The sequence below is a fragment of the Giraffa tippelskirchi genome, chromosome 12 (assembly GCF_054371585.1).
Source record: "Giraffa tippelskirchi isolate mGirTip1 chromosome 12, T2T-mGirTip1v1.2.pri, whole genome shotgun sequence".
Taxonomy (NCBI): domain Eukaryota; kingdom Metazoa; phylum Chordata; class Mammalia; order Artiodactyla; family Giraffidae; genus Giraffa; species Giraffa tippelskirchi.
In genome coordinates, this window is record NC_137286.1 from 47,069,083 (window position 1) to 47,079,170 (window position 10,088).

Consider the following 10,088-nt stretch of genomic DNA (forward strand, 5'->3'; position numbering starts at 1 on the left):
TCAGAAAACTAAGATCATGGCATCTGGTCCCATCACTTCATGGCAGATAGATGGGGCAACAGTGGAAACACTGGCTGACTTTATTTTTCTGGGCTCCAAAATCACTGCAGATGGTGATTGCAGCCATGAAATTAAAAGACGCTTACTCCTTGGAAGGAAAGGTATGACCAACCTAGACAGCATATTAAAAAGCAGAGACATTACTTTGCCAACAAAGGTCTGTCTAGTCAAGGCTATGGTTTTTCCAGTGGTCATGTATGGATGTGAGAGTTGGACTATAAAGAAAGCTGAGCGCAGAAGAATTGATGTTTTTGAACTGTGGTGTTGGAGAAGACTCTTGAGAGTCCCTTGGACTGTAAGAAGATCCAACCAGTCCATCCTAAAGGAAATCAGTCCTGGGTGTTCATTGGAGGGACTGATGTTGAAGCTGAAACTCCAATACTTTGGCCACCTGATGCAAAGAGCTGACTCATTTGAAAAGACCCTGATGCTGGGAAAGGTTGAGGGCAGGAGGAGAAGGGGACGACAAAGGATGAGATGGCTGGATGGCATCACTGACTTGATGGACATAGGTTTGGGTGGACTTCGGGAGTTGGTGATAGACAGGGAGGCCTGGCATGCTGCGGTTCATGGGGTCCCAAAGAGTCGGACACTACTGAGCGACTGAACTGAACTGAACTGATTCTCATATATGGAGAAGGCAATGGCAACCCACTCCAGTACTCTTGCCTGCAAAATCCCATGAACAGAGGAGCCTGGTAGACTGCAGTCCATGGGACTGCGAAGAGTTTGACATGACTGAGCAACTTCACTTTCACTTTTCACTTTCATGCATTGGAGAAGGAAATGGCAACCCACTCCAGTGTTCTTGCCTGGAGAATCCCAGGGACCGCAGAGCCTGGTGGGCTGCCATCTATGGGGTCACACAGAATTGGACACGACTGAAGCGACTAAGCAGCAGCAGTAGCGTTCTCATATATGAACTAAGGAAAATTCTATTTTCATATATGAACTATACACTCATATTTTATTCTCATATATGAAATATAGGAAATTTTATGTTCATATATAAAATATGCACCCATATTTTCATACATGAAATATAGGACATTTTATTTATATATATTAAATATGCCCCCATAGGTTTATACATGAAATATAGGAAATTCTATTTTCATAAATGGCAATATGCCCCTATATTTTCACATGTGAAATATAGGAAATTCTATTTTCCCATATGAAATATGCCACCATATTTTCATACAGGAAATATATAATATTCCATATTTCACAGAAGGAAATCTTTCCCCCTATTTCCATATGTGAAATATAGAATATTCCATATTTCATAGATGCAAATCTGCCCCATTTTTCCATATATGAAATAAAGAAAATATTAAAATAATGCCATTTGCAGCAACACAAACCTACAGATTCTCATACTAAGTGAAGAAAGTCAGAAAGCAAAGACAAGTACCATATGATATCACTTGTATGTGGAATCCAAAATATGACATAAATGAACATATCTATGAAACAGAAACAGACTCATTGATATAGAGATCTAATGGTTACCAGTGGGGAGAGAGAGGTGGGAGGGGTAAAAAAGAGGATTAAGAGATACAAACCACTATGTGTAAAATAAATAAGCTACAAACAGCTGAGGAGAAATATAGCCATTATTTTGTAATACCATTTGTCATTGTTGTTCAGTTGCTCAGTCGTGTCCATCTCTTTGCGACTCCATGGACTACAGCATGCCAGGCTTCCCTGTCCTTCACTGTCTCCTCAAGTTTGCTCACACTTGTCCATTGAGCAGATGATGCCGTCCAATCATCTCATCTTCTGTCTCCCCTTTCTCCTCCTGCCCTCAATCTTTCCCAGCAACAGGGTCTTTTCCAATAAGTCAACTCTTCGCATCAGGTGGCCAAAGTATTGGAGCTTCAGTCCTTCAGTCCTTCAGCATCAGTCCTTCCAATGAATATTCAGGACTGATTTCCTTTAGGATTGACTAGTTTGATCTCTTTATTGTCCAAGGGAGACCCTAGAGTCTTCTCCAGCACCACAATTTGAAAGCATCTTTGTCACTCAGCCTTCTTTATGGTTCAACTGTCATATGTGTACATGACTAGTGGAAAAACCATAGCTCGATGAGATGGACCTTTGTTGGCAAAGTGATGTCTCTGCTTTTTAAATATGCCACATACCTACACAAATATGTATGTGATTTTGATGAGAGAGTCCATGCAACCATGTCTTTTTAGGTGACTGCTTTTTGAGAGGAACACATACTTTAGTTAATGGTATTAGTGCTTTTCTAAGTATGGGAAGATGCAACACACTGAGTTCATAAATATTTATCCTATGAATATTTAATTGAGGGCTGGTTCTGCCAGGCTTCCCAGAGAACAAAGCACCTCATCCTGATCTTCACTCTGATTTCCCTCCAGGTTGGATAGTAGGTCAGCAACAACAGTGGCTAATGACTTGATTCTTGTCAACCTGGGTGGTGGGCAACATTCTTTATTACATAATCCCATCCATTTTCATTTTATTTTCAATAAAATTTGGGAGGCATCTTTGACCAATTTGTCTCAAGAGTAAAGAATTTCACTGATAGACCACTCAAATGCTATTACTCACCCAGTTCTAGAAACAGTAGCAAGTTCCTCTGGGCCACTTGCCTTACGAGTCCCTCAGCCTCTGGAAAATGGTTCCCTCCTGTTGCTTCTTCCCGTATCTAGAGTCACACTGTTACAATCATGGGTCTTACAGACCATCAGGTCAATTGTTTCAAGTCACTTGGTTATCATTATTTTTATCATAGGCTCTGTTAAACATTTGCTAATACAAGAAAAAGTCATATAAAAGTAAAATAGGCAGAATACAAGTAATAGAACTTCTGGTATTAATAAAGTATTAAGTAAGCATTGTTATCTTCTAAAGAGGTACATGGCTGCACCAGAAGAAGAAAAATTCATCTTTATGGCTGAGCAGATATTTCTGCCCTTAAGGAAGATTAATTAATACATAATGTGGATGCACAATGCACGCTAGAGGTGAGGGAGGAGGCCTAAACAGGCAGAGAATAAATTTATATTTTTCTTGTCTTCCTAAAAATACGGAAATTACTACATTATTTCTTAATACTGTTCTGCCATGGGAACCGCCTCCTGGAAGTCGTCCCCACCTATGCAACCTGCCCCTGGGTGAGGATCACACGATTCATCCCAGTACAGGAGTGAGGGGCAGCAGTGGGGGGCCTTCCCCTCCCCTCCCCCACAGCTCTGCTTGCCTGGGGTCCCTCTAGCCCTGGTGACATTAGGATGCTGGGCATTATGGTGGGGCCCACCTCTCCTTTCCTAACACTGAGCCATTCTCTAGGATTTGGCTGAGGTGGTAAAAGGTGGGCTGGAGGGGTGGGGACAGGCAGATAGAGACTCAGGGAGAGTTTCCTTGAGAGGGTGGTCTGCATGAGGAGGAAATCTGCTTGGTAGCTTTGAGCTCTAGGCAAATTTGGGGTAATTAGGATCTGTGGATTTCGTGGGTTTTCTTGCTTTTATCTTGTGTGTGTGGGAGTTGCATCCGACTCTTTGCGACCCCAGGGACTGTAGCCCACCAGGCTCCGCCGCCCCTGGAATTCTCCAGGCAAGAATACTGGAGTGGGTTGCCGTTCCCTCCTCCAATGAATGAAAGTGAAAAGTGAAAGTGAAGTTGCTCATTCGTGTCCAATTCTTCATGATCCCATGGACTGCAGCCTACCAGGCTCCTCCGTCCATGGGATTTTCCAGGCAAGAGTACTGGAGTGGGGTGCCATTGCCTTCTCCTGGAACAGCAAGAGAAAGAGGCAAAAGAGAATGTGGGCAACCACACAAGACAGGAAGGAGTCAGAGCAGAAGGAGGGAAGGAAACAGAAAAGAGAAGGAGATGATTGGGAAAGGATGTGAGGAGGGAGGGAGGGAGCCAGAAGAGGACGTCAGAGAAGGCAGAGCTCAGTAATGAAATTTCTGTTAGCAAGAGGAATCGAGACTCACGGGCAGAGCGTTACCCTACAAAAACCAAGGCCGTATAAGCGCTGTCAGCCACGTAAGCTAGCAAGTTCATGGCTGTCAGAATGGCCACAGCCTATCGTTGGTTCCAGAAGCACAGTGTGGGGGGAAGTTCACTGCTGCAACTAATATCGTTGGACCACTGAGGCTGGCCCCCAAAATTCTCATCAAACTGGTAGAGCAGCCAGAGGACCCCAGCGGTGGTGTAGAGGAGGATGGAGAGCACTGTCTGCCCCACCAGGAAACCAGGGTAGGTGTCGTAGTCACACCCGTTGACAAAGTAGCCCACGGCCCCCAGGATGAAACAGACGGAGTACACGACCACACACCAAATCAGGGCCGGCTGGTGCCGGTACAAGTCAGTGTTAGTGATGAAGCCGAAGATGACACAGGCCACGACGTTCTCCAGCCTCCTGATCATACCTTGAAAGGTGGGCACAAAGGCCAGTCACACACCCAGGCCACTTCCACGGCGTAAAGCACAGAAGCCATGGCTGAGAAGGCAGTAGCTATGATGGCGTGATTTTGGGCAGGACCCCAAGGCAAGTACTGGATGTAAGTGATGCCGAAGATGATGGAGGCTGAGAGGCAGGCGAAGGTAAAGTAATAGGCATAGGCATGGAGAAAACCATCCCAATCCTGGGGGAAGTGGGACCGGAATATACATAACTCAGTTAGGAGGATGAGGAGGCATGCAGAAAAGCAGAAGCACCAGACGAAGAAGCACCAGTTACCTATGCTTGCTTGCAGAGTGTCCTCGATGGCCACCAGTGAGAAGGGCAACGCAGGTGGAGAGCGGCTGCCCCAGGCGGAGGAAATAGCCCCCGACGGTCACAGAGTCCAGGCCTGAGGACAAGTTCATGGTGCGGTGATGGTGGTGCAAGTCTATGTCACCGACATGGCTGTGGTCTTCACTGAGGGAGAAAGGTCCAGCTCTGGGGGCGGATTAAGTCAGACGCCTGGAAAAGGCTCAGGGGGCCTGTGATGACTGAGGCTCAGGATCTGTGGAGTTTGACCAATAACTCAGACCCCTGATAACAGCACAGCTGCTCTACAGTTTTTTCTCCCCACGCGTCACCCTTGGCCTTGTCAGACTTGTCTTATCCGGAAGCTCCCAGCTGGGTTGGGTCTGGCCTCAAATTATGAACATTTTGGATCTTCCTGTGCTATGTCCGTTATCTACAGAGACACATGATAGTATGCTCTCTATCTACAATCCCAAACCTTTAAGTCTCTGAAACTGGAAAAGAAATAAAAAAAAAACTCATTTCGTAAGAAAATTTGACCTGAACAGACATGAGACCATTTGTGGTCTATATTTATTTCATTTAGTGTAAATGTTCAGGAGTTCAGTTGTAGAAATACTAAGATGTTTGATTAAAAGGTGCTTCCAGGCCCCCCTGGGTATTATGGCATGTAGGGAGATGCACCAGGTTACGTGACTGAAGCTAAAAACTACTGAGTCCTGGAGCAGATCTGACCCGGGGATTTCAGAAAAGGGATTATGGTTAGTACTGCTCACTCCATGTTACATATGAGAACACTGACTCTTGGGAAATCCAGTACCTTCCTTAAGGTGGCATGGCTAGGAACTGGGAATCCCAGATAAAAGTATCAACTGTGGGTTTGAGCACTTTGCTCTACAGTCCATATATCAGCAGGCCCCCTGTGGGTGGGAGCTCGGGGACCCAGGACCCACCTTCAGGCCACGGCCTCCTTCCACAGCAACCTGGAGACACACCTGCCTTGGCCTCTCCTCCCTGCAGCATCACTAGAAGGAGCTGCCTTCTGAGGGGACACAGCCCCACCCGGAGGAGGGCAGCTTCAGGGGTGAGCATGGAGGAGCCATGCGGTGAGAGCAAGGCTGTGGGATGAGAGACATGGAAAGTAGGGAATGTTTTGAATCCTTTACCCAGTTTTTCCTTAACTTGTGACTCTTTCCCATTGGGGAAGAGAGACCCCAATCCAGCATAACTCACGATGGGGCATCATGGGGGAACCTCAGAATAATTAACATAATGTTTGGCTCTTAAGCTCCAAATCTGCCATCTAGGTGTAGGTCAGGAAAGATCTAGGAGTAGTCTTACCTGAGTGGGGAATTTCCTGGCCTGGGAGACTGGTTAGCAGCTTCCAAGCTGGGAAGAAGGGATTGGAAATGAACAAGGATGCTGTGTCTAATGCTGATGGGGAGTCTTTCAGGGCATCCGGCGGGGGGAGGAGGGGTGGATGGATGATCACCCCCTTTTAAGGGCAGGAGCTGAAAGAGGAGGCACCATTTAGACCCCTGGGAGGGGACAGCCCTGAGGATGCACCCAGGACTGGAGTGGGGGCAGGCGGGACAGACTGGAGATGACTGGGGAGATTCCAGGGTCCCAGTGGCCCTGAGGCAGCCCAGTAGATGCCCTCTGACCCAGAATGGATGCAGGCATGGAGACAACCTTCCCATGGAGGAGGGGCCTGGACTGGAACTGAGACAGGAGAACAGGGGCCTGAAGGGGTTTCAGGGCTGTGACAGGGACACGTGGCCAGAGTGGCAGGGACCCTGGAGACCACGGAATTGCCCAGGTCACCTGCCCAAGACAGTCCCGCCAGCCAGGGCTGCAGTCCTGCTCACACAGGGGCTCTTCCAGGGTCCAGTGTGTGGGGGGAGTGAGGCCCCTCCTAGCCCGCCCCCTCCTCAGGGACAGCCCCCCTGTTTCCAAGGGACTGTTTGCTGAGAGGCCCCCAGGGCTGAAGGGCCAGCACCCTGAGCCCCAGCCAGCTTCCTGCCATCAGGGGTCTTGTCACGTTTGCTGATAATAAACCCTGGGACGAGCTGAGGCTGGAAAGAAAACACAGAGCAAACCTGAGAACCTCCCTGGACTCCCAAAGCTCCTTGAGCCCCAATTGCCAGTGGAGCCCTGGAACCTGCAGGCCTCCCAGTGGGCACTGCCAGGGTGGGGGCGGGGCACTGGGGTGAGGGAGGCTGGGGGTGTCTGTCCCCAAAGCTGTTCCCAACTTACCTCAACAAAATGACCCTGCAATTTACATCTAAGGCTAAAAGACAACTTTAGATCCGTTTAATAGCGCAGAGGGAGGACTTGGGGAAGGAGAGACATGGGGGTTCCTGCTGTGTGACCCTGGGTAAGGCCTGTGCCCTCTCTGAGCCTCTGTTCCCCCACCTGGAAAGCAAGAGGTTTGCCTGAGTCTCCCCACTCTAATCTGTGAGCCTGGACATGGTGGTCCCGTCAGAGTACAGCCTGGATGTGGCTGAGCCCTGCCTGCCCAGCAGCCAGGCGTGTGGACTGGAAGACAGTGAGCTGGGAAGATCATGGCCAGGACAGAGGAAGGAGGAGGAGGTGAGATGGACACTCAGAGTGACAAGGAGGCTGTGGGGCCTGGAGGGGATGCTTCACAGATGGATGACCTTGGGCAAGCTTATTCATCAGAGCCTCAGTTTCCCCATCTGTGCAATGGTCTTAATATTGACTTCATATGAATTAAATGTATGAAAGCATATGAAGGGCTCATCAGAGGGCCTGGAACATGGCACACTCAATCCGTGCCAGCTACCTGTTCCCCTCCCCGTCACAGAGGACCCAGAAGGCCCTGGCCCCACTCTGGACATCAGAACATGCAAGCTTGATTTGTTCCAGATCAGGGACTGCAAACCAGTTTGCACTGCAAGTGGTCCAGAGGTGTGTTTGGTTTCCCTATACAGTGTTTTCTAGCAGAGATCATATAGAACTGGTGTTATTTTTCTTAAGTGTTTGTTATCTACTCAATATTTTAATTTCAGTGAAAATCTGCATTTCCAGCTTTCGTTGACTCCTCGGGAGATCTGGTGTCACTGGGCTGTGTGCCCTTAGGAAGCAGTGGGGGTGGGTGCCTGGAGCTGGGCACTTACTAAGCCCTTTACTTTATATTGTTCCTCATGCTCATCTTTGCTTAGTATTTTCTGTATTTTTCTCATTCTCATGTCTGATTGATATAAAGCAGAATTATGATCATCTCCCATGTCCCTCTTGGGCATGGCCAGACTTCCTGCCTGTTCACAGGAGCATCCACTCCTCCATCCTGGGAGCATCCATGTCCTCAACCTCGTGTACAGCCTTCAACACATTTCACATGCTCTGAAATCATATGTAGACACGTGTGCACAGACATGCACACATGTCTGTAGGGCATATCTGTAACCTTTTTTCCTGGTTTATAAACACAAGACCTTATCATGCACATGGCATCTTGCTTTTCCACCACCCCCGACTGAGGCAGCTGCCTCTGTCCTCTCCAGCAGCCCTAGTCCTCTCCAACCCTTTTACTTATTTCCTTCCCTCCTGGCTCCTGTGGGCGTTTGGACTTACTCCCCTTCTCTAGATCAGTGGACCCTCCCCCGTGAGTCTCAGACAGTGGGGGACACAGGATATGACAAGGAGACCTGGGATCCATGTGATCACCATGCTCTAGGGCAGGAGGTAGGCAAGCATTTCTGAAAAATTTTCTGGAAATTTATCTTGGTTTTGTAACAAATTAGTTGTACAACAGATTACTATAAGCTTGGTATCTTAAAACAACAATAACTTATTCTCTCACAGTTCTAGAGGTCAGAAGTCTGAAGCAAGGGGTCAGCAGGGCTGTGCTGTTTCTGATGCCCCGAGGGAGGGTCTCTCCTTGCCTCCTTTAGCTTCTGGAGACCCCTTAGCTAGTGGCTACTTAACTCCCTCTCTGTTTCCACCTTCACGTGCTCATCTTCTCTCAACTACATGTATGTGAATCTCTCTGTCCTTTCTCTTGTAAAGACACCAGTTACTGTACTCTTCCAGGACAATTTCCACACCGGAATTCTTAACTAAATATGTCAGCAGAGACCCTACTTCCAAATAAGACCACATTCTGAGGCTCTGAGTAGACATGACTTTTTAGGAGGACACTTTTCAATTCATATGCTCCTTGCTCCTATCTTTCTGTCCTTTTTTCATGGTGACTTTTTCTACCATGGTTAATTGTATTAACTGTACTTATTAGCTGTCTCTTTCAGATTGGTGTCTGTTCACTGGAGTTCTTGGGACTCTCAGTGGGTTGATCCCTCGTGTACTTTGTCATTAAACTGTGAGCCCCCTTTTACAGGACCCCCTTTTTCCTGGGAGGATCGTGGTGCCTGGGTTGGGAGCTTCACCCAGAAGAACTGCACTTGCTTAGAATCCTCCTGGCCAATCACCTGTTGGGCACAAATTGAGTTAATTTCACAGATTGGAGTTTTTAGAGCTTAGGGATCAAGAATATTTTGGCCTAAACCCACAAGAAGAGAAGAGTTGAGATTTCTATTTCTCTTGTGGTGACTTAAAAAAAAAAATCCCAACTCCTGTGAAGGTGGATGTCAGCCTTATCCTTTCCTCTAGCTGAAGGCCATGGTTTTCCTTGTCTACCCTTACTCTGACCCTACAGGCCACGTGGTCCTGGCTTTAGAGAAGTGTCTCAGCTCCAACTCATGGGTACATCAGATCAGTTCAGTTCAGTTCAGTCACTCAGTCTTGTCCGACTCTTTGCGATCCCATGGCTGCAGCATGCCAGGCTTCCCTGTCCATCACCAACTCTCAGAGTTTACTCAAACTCATGTCTATTGAGTCGGTGATGCCATCCAATCATCTTATCCTCTGTCATCCCCTTCTCCTCGCACCTTCAATCTTTTCCAACATCAAGGTCTTTTCAAATGAGTCAGTTCTTCTCATCAGGTGGCTAAAGTATTGGAGTTTCAGCTTCAGCATCAGTCCTTCCAATGAATATTCAGGACTGATTTCCTTTAGGATGGACTGGTTGGATCTCCCTGCTGTCCAAGGAACTCTCAAGAGTCTTCTCTAACACCTCGGTTCAAAAGCACCAATTCTTCAGTGCTCAGCTTTCTTTATAGTCCAACTCTCACATCCATACATGACTACTGAAAAAACCATAGCTCTGACCATATGGACCTTTGTCAGCAAAGTGATGTCTCTGCTTTTTAATATGCTGTCTAGGTTTGTCATAGCTTTCCTTCCAAGGAGTAAGCGTCTTTTAATTTCATGG

General features: G+C 47.4%; 1 protein-coding gene across 3 annotated transcripts in view; it reads right to left on the reverse strand.

Annotated features, from left to right (window-relative positions):
* Positions 1-5,120, reverse strand: part of LOC145530503 (uncharacterized) — an 87,779-nt gene extending 82,659 nt beyond the window's left edge. For 2 of the 3 annotated variants that reach the window (XM_081551982.1, XM_081551983.1), the window contains exon 1: positions 1,694-5,074. In XM_081551982.1, the coding sequence (XP_081408108.1) occupies positions 1,694-1,696 (3 nt within the window). In that variant the 5' untranslated portion in view covers positions 1,697-5,074. Of the gene's footprint in view, positions 1-1,693 lie in introns of all 3 variants that reach the window. The other variant, XR_014071845.1, reaches the window with a different exon arrangement.
* Between the last annotated feature and the right edge of the window lie 4,968 nt (positions 5,121-10,088).